A 17,231-nucleotide genomic window follows, 5' to 3' on the forward strand; every position below is an offset into this window, starting at 1 on the left:
TGCAAGCGTCCAGACCCCGGCGGTGATGGGGGCGGTGTTTATTCTGCCGGATGATATTCCCCGCTAAAAATAATAATTTGGAGAGAAGCTTTTTTGCGACTTCAGAAGCTGCGCTCAGTTGGTTTGTCCTGGAAGTCGCACCGGAATTACCTCGATCATGGCCGGTGATCGCTCAGTCACTCGTGATATTCCAATGAGTCACGCATCCCCCCCAGCAAGCGGAAAGAAATCCCAGAAACGAAAGAGAGATCTCGATGGCTCCACCGGCGCTACGTCCACCCCGACGAAGAAATCGAAGAAGGATCGAAACGATCGAGATGAAAAGGCTCATCCCGTTTCGCCGAGAGAAATCAAAAAGAAAGAAAGGCGATCCAGCCCGATCTCTGTCGATAAGGCTTCGAAAGAATCCGGTAAAAAGAAACGTGCTGTTTCGCCTAGCAGCGACAAAACGAAGTTACCCGGCGAACATGGCAGGTCTAAGTCTAAGAAGAAATCGAGATCAGAAAATCGAAGGTCATCAGGGAACGATAGTGACGCGGATGAAGAGCCTGAAGATTCAATAGGAAAAGTTAAGAAACAGGACAACTCCAAAGAGACGGTCAAGGGCTCTGAGAAGACTAAGAAGTCCAAGAAATCGCAATTCGGGGGTACCGCAGAGGAGGAGGACGATTCGAAACCGACAAAGAACAAGTTCGCCGGTATCTTATCAAAATTTGAACGGTCTGCGAAAGTAAAAGAAGCTGTGGCGGAAAAGGGACATGGCGAGGATGAGACTACGGAAAAGGATGCGAATGCTCCTGAGCCGGTCATAGCGCAGGGATTAGAACCTATGCCCCAACCCGAATCAGTTCTCGAAGAAGCTGAGAAGCCAACATATTCTTCCCTCCCAGCCTGGCTGGCCAATCCATTGAAGACCTCATCCGAGACGCGGGCCAAGTTTTCCGAGCTAGGGATTGAGCCAAAGCTCCTCCGCGTCCTTGAAAATAATGGCTATAAAGAGGCTTTCGCTGTCCAGTCCGCCGTAATTCCACTTCTTTTGAAGGGCCCCAAGAGTCACTCGGGAGATCTCTGTGTTTCAGCGGCTACTGGTTCAGGAAAGACGCTGTCATACGTTCTTCCCCTCGTCACCGAACTTGAACAAATCCCTGCCCCGAGGCTGAGAGGGCTTATAGTTGTGCCAACGCGAGAATTGGTCAAACAAGCTAGGGAAGCTTGTGAATTTTGCACATCAGGGACGGGCCTGCGCGTTGGATCGGCAGTAGGAAATGTTGCTATTAAGGATGAACAACGATCGTTGATGCGTGTTGATCAGTTATATAGTCCCGAGAGTATTGAGTCACGGCAAAATTCAGTGCTAACAGAAGACGACTGGACCGAATTTAGTCTACAAGACTACATATCGAGCACAACTGATCTCGGCGAGCCGTTACCAGGATATATCCATAAGGCGGAGCCTAATGTTGACATCCTCATTTGTACCCCTGGTCGTCTGGTGGATCATATTCGTTATACAAAGGACTTCGCATTGAAACACCTCCAGTGGCTCGTCATCGACGAGGCAGACAGACTGCTCAACGAAAGTTTCCAGGAGTGGGTCGATGTTGTTATGCATTCACTTGATGCGCGCAAGGGCTCCGGTGCCTTTGGCTCAAGCGGGCAGTTCCTGTCGTCCCTTGGGCTTCCTTTACAGACGAAAGAGCCCAGGAAAGTGATTCTCAGTGCTACCATGACGCGAGATATTTCAAAGTTAAACTCTCTTCGCCTTACGAATCCGCAGTTGGTGGTTGTTGGTGCTTCTGATCAAGCCCCAACAGGAGATGATGAAACCGGGGTGATCGCCCATTCAGACGACAAATTTAGCCTCCCGACCACACTTAAGGAGCATTCTGTCGCAGTTGGCGATGGAGCACAAAAGCCACTATATCTTCTTCGCCTTCTCAAGTCTGAAATCAAACTTGGTGTCTCCTCATCCACAAAACCAACGAAACCAGCAGCATCTGACTCCGACGAAACCAGCTCAGAAGGAACCAGCTCAGACGAGACAAGTTCAGACGACTCGTCTTCTGATGAATCCAGCTCTGAAGATTCCGAGTCGGACTCGGACTCAGACTCAGACAACACGGATGACAGCTCTTCCAGCGACGAATCCGATTCATCTGACAGCAGCTCTGACTCTAGTTCTGAATCCGACTCTGAAGCTGCAAAGCCCACTAAAATACCATCAAATAATCCATCTGAGCGAACCACAGTTCTGGTCTTCACCAAATCCTCCGAATCCGCCTCCCGTCTCTCCCGTCTTCTAGCCCTACTTGACCCATCATTATCTGGTCTTATTGGGACAATCATTAAATCCAATAAATCGTCTGCTTCCCGCAAAACGCTCAGCGCGTACCGCCAAGGCAAACTTTCCATCATCATTGCTACAGATCGTGCATCCCGTGGGTTAGATCTCCAGTCCCTGACGCACGTAATCAACTACGATGTTCCAACCAGTATCACAACTTACGTGCATCGTGTCGGTCGTACGGCAAGAGCAGGCAGGGAAGGATCAGCATGGACTCTGGTTGCCCATAGAGAGGGCAGGTGGTTCACGAACGAGATTGCCAAGGGCGCTAATGGCAAGATAACTCGGGCAGCGAAGGTTGAGCGAGTTGCAATCAAGCTGGATAACATGAAGGAGGTCAAATCTAGGTATGCGTCAGCATTGGACGCTCTGGAGACGGAAGTGAAGTCTGCTGGGACGAGAAAAGCTGCGCTGTGATACATAAAATGGTAACAATTTAGCATAGCAAGAAGAAGAATTTGCATACGGGTTCCAAGTTTAATGGAGCATAATTCTCATATTCTATAATATTGACATTCACTGATCTAATCCGAGACTGATGTGCGAAACAGCGCCCCTAGTGGACTCCCGAGCTCTCAATTCTAACTAAAAGAAACCCCTTCCTATTAAGTTTCCTTCGTTGTCAATGCCCCGAATAGGGCAAAATATAACAAATCCATCTGATTCGCGTTCCTGAATTGAAAAGGTCGCCCTATATAGCTCTCGTCCTTTACTTAATACTAAGGTAGCACAATTCCGCCGCGAGGTATCTAAAACCCTAGCAGTCGTGGAATGGCAAAACAAGGTGCCCGGTACATTAGTCTCTTTTCATTCATTCGGGAAACCACCATTCCGATATGACCATAATCGACTAAGATCTTTGACCTTCATGCGAACCGAAATTTTTGAGCCATCTGCATCAGATCCCGGGACATCGATTTCTGTATCCATGAAGGGATTCGAATCCAGAACTTTACGATCCGGGCCAAGTGGAAACATAGTACCAAGGTAGTGTTGGTTGAACATATGACCCGACCCCCGCCGGACGAAGACTTGGCCCATGAACCGATTTCTTATATTCGTGAAGTTTAATACACCCCAGAGACTGACAAAATCTCTCGAGTTGGCGTAATGCTCGATATGCAGAATGGTGTTGTCATGTTTCTCATTTGGTTGTTTATCTTGCGGGGTTGTCAAGCGGGTCATATTCTTTTGGGCATCTCCTCGGGTCCTGTATGGGTTGTTGAAGTGATTGGCAGCGTTGCCGAATGTAAATATCTCAAGTTTGCGGAGATGGCTTTGAGGTATCTCGTCTAGCAACCAGTCTGTGATGAGACCTGCCTCGATACCTCCTTGACTGTGTCCTATCAGGACCACCTTTGTATATCGGGGATTTAGCAAAGCGGCTCGGAGAATAACATATGCATCCCTGACATCTTGGGTTGCATAAGAGAGGTCCCTCTGGATTAAACACTGGATGACATCGAAAACGAGACCGGTCCTGGATGGCGCAACTTAGTAACCATGGTTCATTCCCCCAAAATAGTGCATTCAAACGTACGACGGATTATGCACACCAATTATCTTCCTCCCGAAAGTATATCCCAGGCGATCTATATTATTTTGGAGCCATGTTTGACTACAGAAATAAATGTTAGCCCATCTTTGTCACTAAGAACACAAGAATACACTTACCCACAAGCGATACCATTAACAAAGACCCAATGCTCATGCTTATGTTCCGGAGCTTCCACCTTAGGGTACCTCGACACCAAAATACCCGGTCTTCGATTGACAACTAGATTGCAAAGTGCTTTATTCGCCCAGATGACGCCACCTATGTAAGAGAATACCCAGAAGGCCGGAACCATGCAGATAATTACTACTGGTATCGACAACAGAAAGAATATCTGGAGCAAGCTAAGAATGGCGTGGAACCCTAGGTTGGCGAAATTGCTCCATGACGGGTATAGCTCATCCAAATCACCGGAGTTGCAAGGGGTCAGAGGCAGAATGATACCCGGCAAAGACCATGCGCGTCGGAAGACGAGGCGAATGTCCTCCCACATCAGCCTCGATGGCGATGCCGTATAAGGCAGCGGCGTTTCTGATACCGTCGATTTGGAGAGGAGAAATGTCACGCTCATAGTGGGCGATGGGACGGTCTAACAGGAAGCAACCAATAACACAAAAAGGTAAGAATGAGACAAGGGATCGAGAGATGGAGAGAAGTGGGTTGAGAAACAAGTTTGGAGTTGGGGGTTGATCTGGTTGATCTCGCGTGATGCGATCATTTCTGTTTGTTCGGCCAACAGCGCCTTCCACGCTCGCACAAAGACACACACACACTCTCTCTCTCTCCCTTCTTCTCCTCAACACCGGGATCCCCTGCATCCACCTCTGTTTCCATCAATGCCATCTCTTAAAGCTATGAAACACAATCTTGGACTTGGAGGGACAATGAAAGACGGCAGCATTCGGCGCTTTCTTTATGCCCTTCTTTCACATGGCTCCCCGTCAAGGAACGGAACGACATATTGGTCACAAAGAAGCTAATACAATAACTTTTTGCACATTAATTTCACTTGGTCTAAGGAATCAAGCAAGCAAAACGAGATAATGAGCTTGGTCAATTATAACCGGAGTCCCCCTCCCGCGCAACGGCGCTCGTCTCTTTTCCTCTTAAACTACTCCCTGCAACCCCCCGCGAGATACAGCAAAAGGAAGCAATACGAGAAGAACAATCCAACATGACCAGCCGCAACTCTCTGCCCCCTCCAACAAGGCAGAGGTATCCACTAGGGGTGCTCGACCTCAGCAGGGCCGAATTACAATCGCTCATAAAAGTTTTAGAGGCAGAGCCTGAGCTAGACGCCTACCCGTACTACACAAAAGACACTCACATTCAAATCCAGGATGCCATTAGGACACTACCTTCCGGGCTTCACAAAAGGTGCTCAGTCCGTTCTCTGCCCTGCGCCTTCATCCTCGCCGGAACTCTATGTGCCACGCACAGACGCCTAAACCCGTACATAATCAGCCATATCTTTCGATTGATCAAACGGGAAGTCGAAGACCACCTAGACCTCGTTACTATGTGGTACTCGGGAGATCTACTTCCTCCTCTTAAGGAGACAGTTCAATGTCTACGATCGCTTCGTGGTATGTGGTGGGACCCCATTTCAGATCAAACTCCCCCAAGTGGGGCTGTCCCACGCCAACAGAACAAGTGTGAAGCATGTATGACTGCGCGTGTCGTTTCTAATCCGGAATACCTGCGAAACCTCGGTGTAGCGCTTCGGAGTCGAATGCGAGAGCGATGCTCTGCTCGAGCTCCTCCAAAACTTTCCCGTGTTATCCAGGAAGCTCTGAATAGCCGGTATGGAGGTCCACTTGAGATGCTTGACGATTATGTCTTGGGAGTCTCCAAAGGCCTGAAGCAGGCCCGGAAGGATGCAGCGCGCAATAAGCGATCGCATGCGCGCGTCTGTGATCGTACTAAATGCGTTGCCCGTCATCTGTGCTGTCCTGCACCTGCCGAGAGACTGTATGAACGTCCATATCTTGATCATCCCACTCCAGAACGCCGGCCAAGCGTTGAAACAGTCCATGTCTGCATGCATCCGGAAACAGTTTCGCCGCTACATCCAGAAACCAGGTACGTGGATGTGGAAGAGGACGAGGAAGAAAAAAGGCAAGACCAACTCGTCAATGACATCCTCAACGCCTACAAAAGTCTCTCCCCAGGCTGGAAGCGGGCTGCTGCTGCTTTGCTTCCAGCTCTCGAAGATCCAGCTGCGCCTGTAAACCAACAATACCAACCACCAAGTATCAGCCCCTCTCACCCACCACCTTCCACGCAATCTGACTGTGAGGGCTACCCGTATAACACTAGCATGGTCGATGATACAGGTCTTCCAGATAGCCCTACTAACGAGCATCTCATGAGTCAGATCGGAAACATGCTCGTCGGGAACGGGTCTCGGGCTGAGAGCACGCATCCCCCATCCCAAGGGCATGCTAAAGTTTCACCCCACGGTTCGTACCAGAACACAGCGGAAGTCTATCTCGAGCCTGATATAGACCTTGGAAACCCCCATTGCTATAGTAAATCCCCCTCGGAGGCGGTCTGTACAGGAATAAACTACCCATCATCCAAAGCAGAACAAACTAGCTTCGACTACGATGGCAACAGCGAGGAAGGAGCGGGTGAAGATCGAAAGAGTAGGAAGCCCAAGGAAGCGAAGTAGGGCATGTTTGTGGGCAAGCCTGGCCAAATTGCAACAAGACGCGATACACCGTCGTGTTGAAGATGGCTATTTGAGAAGTTCAAGGTAGGGCGAGAGCGCGCACGGCGTCACGAGCATGGGGTCAAGACCAGAAAGCGAAACGCCATTGCATTTCATTTGATAAATGATTTTCCTATCCTTAAAAGATCTTTTTTGTCTGGCCACCAAATTATGATTGATAGTAAAAACATAAACGGGAGTCTGAAGTATAATTAAAATAAATGAATCATGATTCTCATATGCAACACCTTCCGTCCACTTCCACTAATTATGAACACTTCACAACAAGTTAATTAGACATCATTGTACAAAGCATTAGGCAGCCGTAACGCCAAAATTATTAATACAGAGTATTCGGTGTAAACCCAAGGAAAATAAAACACCCACTGTGCCTAGGAGACGACCTGCAACTCCAAGATATGCAACAGTGGGGTCAAATGAAAGGACGAATTGCGAAATGATAGTACAGATTGCGAGTAGTCCCATATCCAGCTTATAGAACACTGCTAGTTACGCCGTGATTAACTCCCTTCAGCGAATCAACACTCGGTGACAGGCTCGCTGTTTTCTTGCGCAAACGGGTTCGCGCATTCTTGTCGCTAGACTCCCCTGGGGACACAACTGCGGCATCACGGCTGGCTTGTGCAAAATCAGATGCGCTGTTGTCCGCGTCTGATTCTTGTTGTGATCCTGCACCGACTTGTTTTTCAGCGGCCTCTCGGGATCGTTCATAACGAAGCTTAACCTCGCCCTTCCATTGGGTGTTGAAGAGTCGATCCCAGAAGATGAAGAATGGCTGAGAAAAGTTAGACTTGATACCCCAGCTTTGGTGGTGGATATCATGGTAGGCAGCGTTGTTGGAGGTGGCGTGCTGAAGCGGATCCCAGGGGAATGCATAACCACAGTGGTCATCGACGGTCTTGATAGTAGAGAAGGTGAAAAACCACATGCTCTGGCGGTGGGTCATTCCTGACGTCAAGAAGCCGATACCAGCTCCGACAGTGTCCAAAAGGAATCCTTCGACAGGGTGATTATAAAGAGCTCCATATGCATACGGGACGTATAGACGGTGGTGGCGCGAATGAAATTTAACTAACAAGGTGTTAGTATCAAACTCACAGAGAAACACATTTCTATTTCTTACCATAAAGCCAGCGATTCAGATGCATTGCACGGTGAAGGAAGTACTGCCATGTGTCCACCACACAAATAGCCCAGGTGAACTGCATACCGGGAATAAGGAACCAGTAGATGAAGCTTGCTAGGGACATTTCCCATGGAGTGAAAGCAGGCACAATGGTCTCAATGCCGCTTTCTGAAACAATCGATTGAGTGATATTGGGGTAACGCCCACCGGCGATAGCTCCAGCCAACATTTTGTGTCCATTATGAGACAAGTTTGCGGCAACACCGGAAGCATCTAGACCAACGGCCGTGAGCAAGAAAGGCAGCCCTTTCTGTACAAACCGAATTCGGCGAGCCCAGACAGCAACATCGTGTTCCTCCCTTCCGATGTACTCCAGCTCGTCAAAGTATGCCATGATAAGACCGGCGATCGTTTGAACTACCTGCTGCAAAACGACATCCCTCACAACATCCCATCGAGATACGCGGTTTCTGGTTGAAACCTCAGCCGGAGTATGGAGGCGATATTGTGGGAATATATCGTAGATATCGATTAGGTGGAAAAACATAGACAGTACCCAGTAGGCAACAATCGGAAGAATCAGGGCGAGGATGTTATCCGGAATCCCAGCAACGAGCGGAGGGCGCGGAACCAGGTTATAGGGCGGAAGAGGCGGGAGGTCAGAGACCAAAGTGCTGTTCATAGCCATTGTGGAAATGCAAATTGTGCAAGGTGAAAAAAAATGCGCGATTAGAAAAGTGTGGCTAATGACGAGGTTGAGGGCATCGGTCCCATAAGTTTGACAATATACTCCGCGAGTAACAAAACCGTACGACGACGCAAATGTGGGAGAAACTTGTATGAATATAAAGCAACCGAGAAGAAGAAGAAGAAGGCGGTCTTGCGACTTGAAGGAGAGAAGGTGATTTATAGATTCTAGGATAAGCGAGCTGGCAGCAATCGGGATGCGTGCGGCTACCACAATCAGGGGATTGCGGGAGTAAGCGGAGACCGGAATCGAACGGTTGAGGCAATTAGGTATGAGGTTGCGGCAGATGCTGAGAGCACCGGGAATACGGGGTGGGGAGAAAAAGGAAATAAGGATGGAGGTTGAAAAGGAGCGTGGACAGTAGGAGTGGCTGAAGTCAAGAGGAAAAGATGGGAAAAGGAACAGAAAAGTCAAGACCGACTCGGAGTCTGACTTGGAGTGGCACCACGGGGGAGTTCTGCTTACCGTATCTGATCAATCGAGGCCGCCCGTTTCCGTATCGTAAATTACGCCCAGGCTATCGCTGTCTTATGGGCACAGCCGGTATGGTATGGTCAGATTCACCTCCTGATCAGCAGCCTTATCCTCGCATCTTAAGATCTGTTTGGAGCAGTGGCAGGCGCTGTCTAGCATCAGACAACAGCGAGAGAGGGCCCCTGAAATTTATGTTGGCCGCTGCCATGGCCCAAACACATGTTTGCTGTTTGCGACCTGCTTCGTGCCTGAGTCCAGAACCAACCCCAAAACAGCCTAGCCTGGTTTGCCCCCCTCAGAAAACCCCCCAAGAGCAAAAAAGACTGGAAAAAAACCCCACCAAACCCGCTAAATAATAAACCTCGATTTTTCCCCTCCCATTCATCCTCTCTCTTTCTCTTCTCCAGCCTTGTGCCAATCCATCATCTATCCCTCTTTATTCCTTCCTCTTCGTTTCCCCTTCTCTTGTAGGATATTACTCTACCCTCCTTCAAAATGATTATTTACAAGGTTCGTCTTAAATGCGTCTGCTATTCAACCCTATACCCGTCTTTACCCCACTTGACAATCCTAGCCTGCGCAAAAAAAAAAAAAAAAAAAAAAGGAAAGAAAGAAAGAAAGAAAGAAAACCAATCCCCAATGATCACCAATCAGCTCAATCCCAGACAATACCAATTTCACACTGAGAAATCTAACATGGCTGGTCGCATTAGGACATCATCTCTGGTGACGAGGTTCTCGCCGACACCTACAACATCAAGACCGTCGACGGCGTCTTCTACGAGTGCGACTGCAAGAAGTACCTCAAGAAGACCAACGAGGACTTCGAGCTCGAGGGTGCCAACCCCTCCGCTGAGGATGGCGGCGAGGAAGGTGGTGAAGGTGGTGAGGTGATGGTCCACGACATTGAGGACCAGTTCCGCCTCGTCTGGCTCAAGCCCGAGGAAGGTCTCAAGCCTTCCAAGGATGCCTTCAAGGGTCACCTTAAGAGTATGTTTCTTTTATAGTTTGTCTCCTTCATGACGCATGACGCAAAACTAATCGTTTGCTCTCCAACTACAGCCTACATGAAGAAGGTCCTCAACGCTCTCACCGAGAAGGGCGCCCCCGCTGAGACCATCGACGAGTTCAAGAAGGGCGCGCCCGCCGCTGTCAAGAAGATCCTCGCTAACTACGACAACTACGATGTTCTTATGGGCCAGGCCATGGACGGTGATGCTATGTATGTATTATAATATCTGATTTTCAATTGGTAGATCTCGTAACTAACACTCGTTCTAGGCACGTCCTGATTGACTTCCGTGAGGACGGTGTCACCCCCTACGCCACTCTCTGGAAGCACGGTCTCGAGGAGATGAAGGTCTAAAGCATTACGATTTCATGAAGAATATTGTTCAACGAAGGAAATAAAATAAGGGAGATGGAGAATGCAATCCCCTATGCTGATTGCTATCTCGTTTTCATATAATATCCTAAGCTCTTCCATATCGCATATTCTGGATCCTATTTGATCAGAGTCACGCCTCATGAATTCCATACCTGTTACGCCCACCCATATCTTTCCTCGCCAGACAACCATAAATTACCACATCATCCTTATAGTCAATTATTTAGCATTTATCCAGGTCCCCTAATTGGCCCATAAAACTAATATCATGATAAAAACTTCGGGAAGCCATATCCTTGCCAAGTATATGGAAACTTTCAAATAATAAATACAATGAAAAAAATAACTAAAAATGGTATCTATACCAAAACCTCATCAGTCGCTCATAAAAAGTCCATTCATCCCAGAAAAAAGAAGAAGAAAAAAAACAAATCAATAGAAAAAATATGCGTAAATTGATCCCATTAACCCCAAGTTAAGTGCTTCAGCAATAACCATTCCACTCAGGGCCCCGCATGGTGGTATCAAGGCCAGTCATCCTCGTCTCAGAGTCACCCACATTCAAGCTCCCTGCTCGACTTGCCCGTTCGGCTGCGCCGAGATCGCCAAATTCAAATCCAGTAACTGGATCAAGCTCCATTAGCTCGTCTGAAACAGGGAGATGCTGACCAAATACGGCATCCCATTGATCCCAGTCGAAATTCAGGTTCGGGTCTACCATTGATGGCGGGGTCGGGACGTTTAGTGTGAGAGGGTGTGCCGATGGTGAGAGTGCATCTAGGAATGAAAGAGGCGCAGGCGTTTGTGTTGATTCTGGCACTGGTTGCGGCGCAGGCATGGAAGGTGACTGGGGAAATGGTATAGTAGGAGGGGTGAGGGCGGCAGTGTGGTTTAGAGAGGTCATAGTTGGGTTCGAGGGGATGGTCGATGAGGTTACTGTATTATTTGTAGTAGAAGGTTGATCTGTGGGAGACTGCGAGATTGTTGGAGGGGAGTGTAGGGTTTGAGGGTGCGGTAATGTTCTAGCTGGAGCAACATTTGAGGACATTTCGTAGCGTAAGGGACTCGGCCGTGGAATGGTGCCAGCTTCACCAAGAGTAGCGGCAATACTCGGAAGTGCCTGGGAGCGTGTCATGTTATAAAACATCTTTGAGAAATCCAAGAGCTGCTCGCGAGTTTGTATCGGTTGTAGATACGCCGAGAAACCGGAGTAGTAGGGGTTGGTAACGACGCATTCGTCCGGCACAGCTACACCGGCCTGAATCTGAGCCTGCTCAGTCCATAGCTTCTGCGGATCAAGTCCGGCTTTTTGCCACGCTTGTTGACGCAGTCGGCGAATCATATCCCACGCCTCACGACCACCATCTTTCAATGGTCGTTGGGTTGAGATACCATCCTCGCCCCCTACAACACCTCCATCCGGTCCAGTAAGAGAGAATATCTTATCTATAAATGCCCGGGATTTGGGGGCTTCTGGACTATAAGGCCGTTCATATAGATCGATAAGCATGATCATGGTTGCATGCATTGGCTGGTGGTTCCCAGGCCAACTCCACTGAAAAGGCTGGAAATCAGGGTCGGTAGCAAGGGAGATGAATTTCTCCATGAACCCGTGGCAGTGACGAAGTGCACTATACTAGTTAGTCTGTAGAATATACGATGAGAAACCGCACAAACCTTTGTCTTGCAGCGGGCCAGATCCGACTTCTCGCGTTCTTGAGAAAAGGTTGATATGCAACACAGAATGCCTAGGATTCAAGTTATAAGTTGCTCGGTCGTTGCTGCAATGACATTTCTTACCTTGTCAGCATAAAGCCTAAGAATAATCCGTGCCCATTTGTGGAAGGATGCCAGAACTGGCGTATGATATTGCTCTACGCAGGTAGGTGCCGCATCTCCCGGGAGCGTTAAATCAACACTCAAAGCTTCAGTTGGTGAACGTGAGAAGGACCAAGATCTGTTGGAAGCGTTTGAAGAAATATCAATCTGCGTAGTCTCTGGAATGCGCTCGACGATTGAGTTAAGTTGCACTTGGAGATCGACAAGTATGGTTCTCAATTCTTCCATATGTCGCCGCGTTAGCGGTTTGGTTCCAAGTTGGATCCTCATTATTCGACGAACGGCGCCTAAAAAAAGCATTCAGCTTGTGATCAAAAACCGTGCGGAGATAAGTATGTGCTTACGAGCCATCACATATTTGCCTCTAGCACACAAGTAGTATACATTCACCGTAGATGGACCACCACAGACCGTAGGATCATCAGGGTTATCCCGAGGCCGTAAACCAGCTTGTATCATCCTTTCGTATTGTTCAGCTTCAGGTGTCCCTAGAAGTGTATCTTTAACTTCACTCGTCTCTCGTACATCCCAGAAATCCTCATCATTCACCAAAGGAGGAAGCCCGCTGGACATTGAGACGACACCATCCATGTGGACAATATGCCACCACATTCGTCGGCGACATTCCGCCTGGGAAGCGCCAATTCCAAAGTTTGCGGGGTCGCGATGAAGGCCCATCGTTTGAGCAACTCGCATTGCGAGGCTGACAAACAAGCTACTAGTCAGCGGTTCCTCCTCTTTCGCAAGTATAGTTTGCACGAGGAGATACGCGGCTAGACCTTGTAGCGAAGGACTACGCAAAAACGAAGTTTTTGTCAACCAGCGCGTAACCTGATCGTTGTATGCCTTTGAAAGGGCGGAGCGCGAGGCACCATTGAATTCGGCCTTAATTGCCCTCAGGGATATTGTGACTGTTCCACCATACCAAATGGCGTACAGTAAGGGGATAAATGATGGGTCGGGGCATGACTCCCCAGAATAGCTGCTGGAATCATACCAATCCCAGAAGGCGTTGTAATGACTTAAAACAGTTGGTGGGTGAACCACGGGACTGATAGCTTGGATTCCGGACATGAAGCCTTTGTATAGAATGTGACTCTGCCGTTTCGTAGGAATATAGTCAAGCATATCTGGCTCAACCATTTTGTCCTTCACAGATGGCGAACCATTGGATGGAAACAAAATAGACCTTTGGAACGCATCTCTCGTCGCCGGTCTCTCGCCAGCGGTAACGCTAGAATCGTCAACAGACGGTAACCAATGGCGAGTTGGCACATTTTCTACAGTTTCTTCAATGTAGCTGTCGTTCGTTCCAGAAGTATCATGTGAGTGAGTTTGGTCCCGAAGAAATTGGTTAAGCTCGTTGATCTACTGACATTAGCTTTTTATACTTGAATATGGAACCTCAAAAGTTTACCTCGTGAGAAATATAAGCCCAAAAGGTTGTGCCAACATAACTACCAACAGGTTAGATGAGCAATATGGATTCAACGGGGAAGCCGTACCGTGACCTCCCATCTTCTAGGCTGAGGTGCCCCAAATTCAGGGTTCCCACCGGGTCTACCAGGTCGGTAGCATGACCAGCCGGTATAGGGAACTCATCACCACTCGATTCAGCTGTACGACGAGGGCTATCCGGAGTGGAATATCCATTGGACGTGTCCGGCTCTGCTTTGGGTATGGCCTCGGCCACACTCTGGGCCGAATTCTGTTGCGCCAAAAACTGTTGTTCGGCGGGGTCCAGAGGGTGCGACGTCTTGCTAAGCCTCTCTATCATTGACGTGAGTTTATCCAACCGCGACTCAATGGATTTCTGCTCAGATGGACCAGCCTGTCTAAGGCGACCATAAATTGATTGCAGATCCTCAATATCATCCCCGAGATGCCTCGAGTTCTCCCTTCTCCGCTTCACGCCATGTCCTCCGTCTTTGTCGCGGTCACCATCCTGCTGCTGCGATGACGGGTCGTATATGCACTCGGTCTTATTCTTCACGCAGTTTCCACAGATAGGGTGCACCTTATCGCATCTCACTTTTCTCTTCCGACACGTATGACAGCTATAACTGGTGCGGTTCCGTGTGATCTGGCGGCGGGGTCCCTTTTTACCGATGGAGTTGGGACCGCTGGGCGGAGTAGAGGCGGGTTCGGAGGTAGGATCGTAAGCGAAGCGGATTGGGACATTTGGAAACCCATCTGAGGGAGGGTTGGCGGGCGGACTGGGGTTCATGATCTGTTCTTGATCGCACTGGCGGGGGAGTTCGTTCTCCGATTCATCGATAAACTGGTGTATCTAAGGCCATGTGGAGCGGCACGCTAGCAATAAAGGTGTTGACTCATACAAGCATCAAAGAGTGAATGCGATAACAGCCAATACCGCATTACCGGAGCATATTCTAGACCTTCGAGGAGCCGGGGCGAGGGGGAGGCGAGGAGCAGATCAATTAAGTTGGAAACTATGGAGAACGCCCGCATTCACGCTCAGCCAGCCCTCGGCCAATGAGATCCACCACAGTTCAGTTGTCCGCTAAGCATCACGAGGGTTGACGTCTTAGAACTTGTGGATTGCGAATACAAAGCAAAAATGATAGTTATATTATTACGACTACATGGACTTGGAGAGAGCACTGGAGGATAGCGACTACCGACGAGTCGATAATTGCCAATTGATTTGCACGCGGCTGATGGTATCAAGATTGAACACACGCGGGTATGCCTCTACGAAACAAAAGACCAGAACAGAACGCCTTTCGCCAATGCCAATGCCAATGTAAACCATACATATGCGCTCACGCGCTAGCCGATAGGAAAAAGCAATGGTCGAACAGCCCACTCATGCTTTGCCCTTCTTCTTCTCCTTCTTCTTCTTTTCGCCACCGCCCGATGGCTCGCCGCCCATCATGCCGGCCATGTTGGGCATTCCAGGAATTTGCGGCATACCGGGCATTCCCCCCATATTTTGCATCTCGGCCATAGCGTCCTTCAAAGGATTATCGCTAACCCCGCCACCGCTGTATGCGGGGGAGTGTATCGGGAGGATCTTGCCAATCTTCCAACCACGAGGAGCTGCAGGTGCATCGGGTAGTTTTTCAGGCATTGGGAGCCCTCGAATACGCAAGCGGTAAGGTGACTGGTCCGTAGTTGGGTGGGCTTTGAGGTATTGTGCAACTAGAATGTAGAGGTGATGCTCTGTTCGCTGTCAGCAATCTGTCACTCGCGTAAAGCACCGTAAATATTGAAATGAATCAGGCAGTATTATGTGAAAGGATAAACGTACTATTCTTTACTTGCGAGTTGATCGGTCCCCCGCTTTCATTTTTCAACTGCACGCGCACACGCCCCGGATTCGCCCAGTCCTTGGGGTGCAATTTCTCCGGCTCGAATCCAACTCGCAATCCTAGCATCTGTACAGCATCGACAATGTCTCTTGCTAGCGGGTTTTCCACGGCAAGCTCAGCGCCAACTTTCCGGCCTTCTGCGCGAGATCGCGACTTGTCGAAATATATCGGGTAGAGACATTGGTACGATTTGGGAATTTCTCGCTGAGGCTCAGGCGCGGATCTTGTAGGCATCGATGACGAAGGAACGGAGTTTCCGGGGAGAATTGACTCATTGGCGCTGCTAGAGACCAAAGAAGGAGCAACTTCTTCGGGGTCCGAGTCGGACACTTCTTCGACTTGGGCGTTGCGGGACATGTTTCTTTTGCTCACGGGGATCAAAGAGATTGTGTGTTGAAAGAGAGGCGGGTTCTCAATGGTCAAGCGCTCTGATGTCAATCATGGGTCGGATGGTGAGCGAGCCAGGTGTATCGGTATCTGTATCTAAGTAACGTTGAAGCTGAGGTGCGGCTGTCCTCTAGTTGTGTGCGGAGGGAGGGGATCACCTGACGCCCACTTTTCTTTTTAATGAGTGGAAACCATCACTTCTCCCCGAACGATTCTTACTTCGCAGCAAAAACATTGACATACTATTTCCCAAAGCTTCGCCGACCACAATATATTCCTTTACGTCATTATTCCAGTGAACTCACAGTCTATGTCTTTTGTCTACAAAGGAACCTGACCTTTGCTGGATAACTATCGGACTTTATTCCACGGCTATGGTTGAGCCCAAAAGCTATCTGACTGCACCTATAATAAAAGAATGATAAAAATTCCACAAACCCAGAGCCCTGGTAGCTGGTTCATGGGCTCTGGACTGATGACTAGGGAGAGTCAAAAACAACGCCGTCACGTATAACGTTGTCATCCAGAAATATCAACTCCAAAATCAAGAATCCAACTCGCACAATCTACTTCTAGTCGTTGACATTCTCTATAGGGTCTCGTGTTCGTTACCGGTAGCGGGTCTCATATCTTTCCGAGTGAGTCTGCCTCTGACTCATGCTTAGGGTGCTGATACGCCCACACAAGACAAGGCGCACAGCCCTCTTCATCATCAAAATCAGTCATTCCTAATCACACACTCATAATACGTACCCCGAGGGGAGTCACATCGTGTACTCTCGTTCGAATCAACTCCGCGATTATCTTCACGCGTGTCGACTCGACCCCAAGACTCAACCCGCTGTGAGTCATCTGTCAGCTCCGTGTGTGAATGGTGTCTCCATGTGGACGAGTTCACTATCCGCTACTCATCATACTGGCTCCAGATCCTGGAACCGAGTCCAACCCCAATGATGCTCGTCTTATAGGCCGGGCTGCAGCGAGTCCACCGACCCCAGGACTCAAGCATATCGCTTTTCCGATATTGGAGGTCATCTGGGTAAAACAGGCTCTACGTATCCGACAACATCCGGGGTTTGATTATGAATCGTACCACGTTGACGAGTTTGGCCCCACGATGACTCAAAGACAGCAGAACAGGCCACGGCATGGTCTGCTTGGTCAATCACACAATACATCCTAAGAGGCTAACGTCCTCGTACCATCGAATCAGAGGGGATGATTTCCAAACCCAGCGGCACTGCGAAACGAAAATCGGTCGGACGATTAGGTAGTCATCAGCCTCACGGTAGGTATCAAAGG

At 49.0% G+C, this 17,231-nt stretch overlaps 6 protein-coding genes across 6 annotated transcripts; 3 read left to right on the forward strand and 3 right to left on the reverse strand.

The window, feature by feature from the left end:
• Positions 1–157: 157 nt before the first annotated feature.
• On the forward strand, positions 158–2,761 carry ASPVEDRAFT_146209 (putative ATP-dependent RNA helicase DBP6; the record flags this gene model as incomplete). Its single annotated transcript, XM_040808086.1, has 1 exon — positions 158–2,761. The coding sequence occupies one exon, from the start codon at positions 158–160 to the stop codon at positions 2,759–2,761; it is 2,604 nt and encodes an 867-aa protein (XP_040662541.1).
• A 390-nt stretch (positions 2,762–3,151) lies between these two features.
• Positions 3,152–4,470, reverse strand: ASPVEDRAFT_119892 (uncharacterized protein; the record flags this gene model as incomplete). Its single annotated transcript, XM_040805747.1, has 3 exons — positions 3,152–3,824; positions 3,885–3,962; positions 4,019–4,470. 3 exons carry the CDS (start codon positions 4,468–4,470, stop codon positions 3,152–3,154), a joined length of 1,203 nt encoding a protein of 400 aa, XP_040662542.1.
• Positions 4,471–4,772: 302 nt separating this feature from the next.
• ASPVEDRAFT_252372 (uncharacterized protein) lies at positions 4,773–6,858 on the forward strand. Its single transcript, XM_040809761.1, has 2 exons — positions 4,773–6,430; positions 6,485–6,858. Exons 1-2 carry the CDS (start codon positions 5,074–5,076, stop codon positions 6,571–6,573), a joined length of 1,446 nt encoding a protein of 481 aa, XP_040662543.1. The 5' UTR covers positions 4,773–5,073; the 3' UTR covers positions 6,574–6,858.
• Positions 6,859–7,105: 247 nt separating this feature from the next.
• Positions 7,106–8,447, reverse strand: sur2 (sphingosine hydroxylase; the record flags this gene model as incomplete). Its single annotated transcript, XM_040809586.1, has 2 exons — positions 7,106–7,704; positions 7,757–8,447. 2 exons carry the CDS (start codon positions 8,445–8,447, stop codon positions 7,106–7,108), a joined length of 1,290 nt encoding a protein of 429 aa, XP_040662544.1.
• Positions 8,448–9,129: 682 nt separating this feature from the next.
• Positions 9,130–10,695, forward strand: ASPVEDRAFT_36161 (translationally-controlled tumor protein). Its single transcript, XM_040811148.1, has 4 exons — positions 9,130–9,491; positions 9,695–9,971; positions 10,044–10,203; positions 10,263–10,695. Exons 1-4 carry the CDS (start codon positions 9,477–9,479, stop codon positions 10,345–10,347), a joined length of 537 nt encoding a protein of 178 aa, XP_040662545.1. The 5' UTR covers positions 9,130–9,476; the 3' UTR covers positions 10,348–10,695.
• A 157-nt stretch (positions 10,696–10,852) lies between these two features.
• ASPVEDRAFT_122000 (putative C6 transcription factor) lies at positions 10,853–15,899 on the reverse strand (the record flags this gene model as incomplete). Its single annotated transcript, XM_040805944.1, has 8 exons — positions 10,853–11,999; positions 12,046–12,116; positions 12,169–12,494; positions 12,552–13,575; positions 13,625–13,664; positions 13,713–14,442; positions 15,082–15,393; positions 15,482–15,899. The coding sequence occupies 8 exons, from the start codon at positions 15,897–15,899 to the stop codon at positions 10,853–10,855; spliced, it is 4,068 nt and encodes a 1,355-aa protein (XP_040662546.1).
• Positions 15,900–17,231: the final 1,332 nt, after the last annotated feature.

The sequence above is a fragment of the Aspergillus versicolor genome (genome assembly GCF_001890125.1).
Source record: "Aspergillus versicolor CBS 583.65 unplaced genomic scaffold ASPVEscaffold_1, whole genome shotgun sequence".
Lineage (NCBI taxonomy): Eukaryota > Fungi > Ascomycota > Eurotiomycetes > Eurotiales > Aspergillaceae > Aspergillus > Aspergillus versicolor.

What these genes read in the sequence shown, in the direction of transcription:
- ASPVEDRAFT_252372 (XM_040809761.1), top strand. Translation starts at nt 5,074, where the DNA reads ATGACCAGCCGCAACTCTCTGCCCCCTCCAACAAGGCAGAGGTATCCA. An exon ending in TGGAAACCCCCATTGCTATA is followed by an intron (nt 6,431 to 6,484) that starts GTAAATCCCCCT and finishes CATCATCCAAAG; the next exon opens with CAGAACAAACTAGCTTCGAC.
- ASPVEDRAFT_36161 (XM_040811148.1), top strand. An exon ending in CTTCAAGGGTCACCTTAAGA is followed by an intron (nt 9,972 to 10,043) that starts GTATGTTTCTTT and finishes CTCCAACTACAG; the next exon opens with CCTACATGAAGAAGGTCCTC. An exon ending in GCCATGGACGGTGATGCTAT is followed by an intron (nt 10,204 to 10,262) that starts GTATGTATTATA and finishes CACTCGTTCTAG; the next exon opens with GCACGTCCTGATTGACTTCC.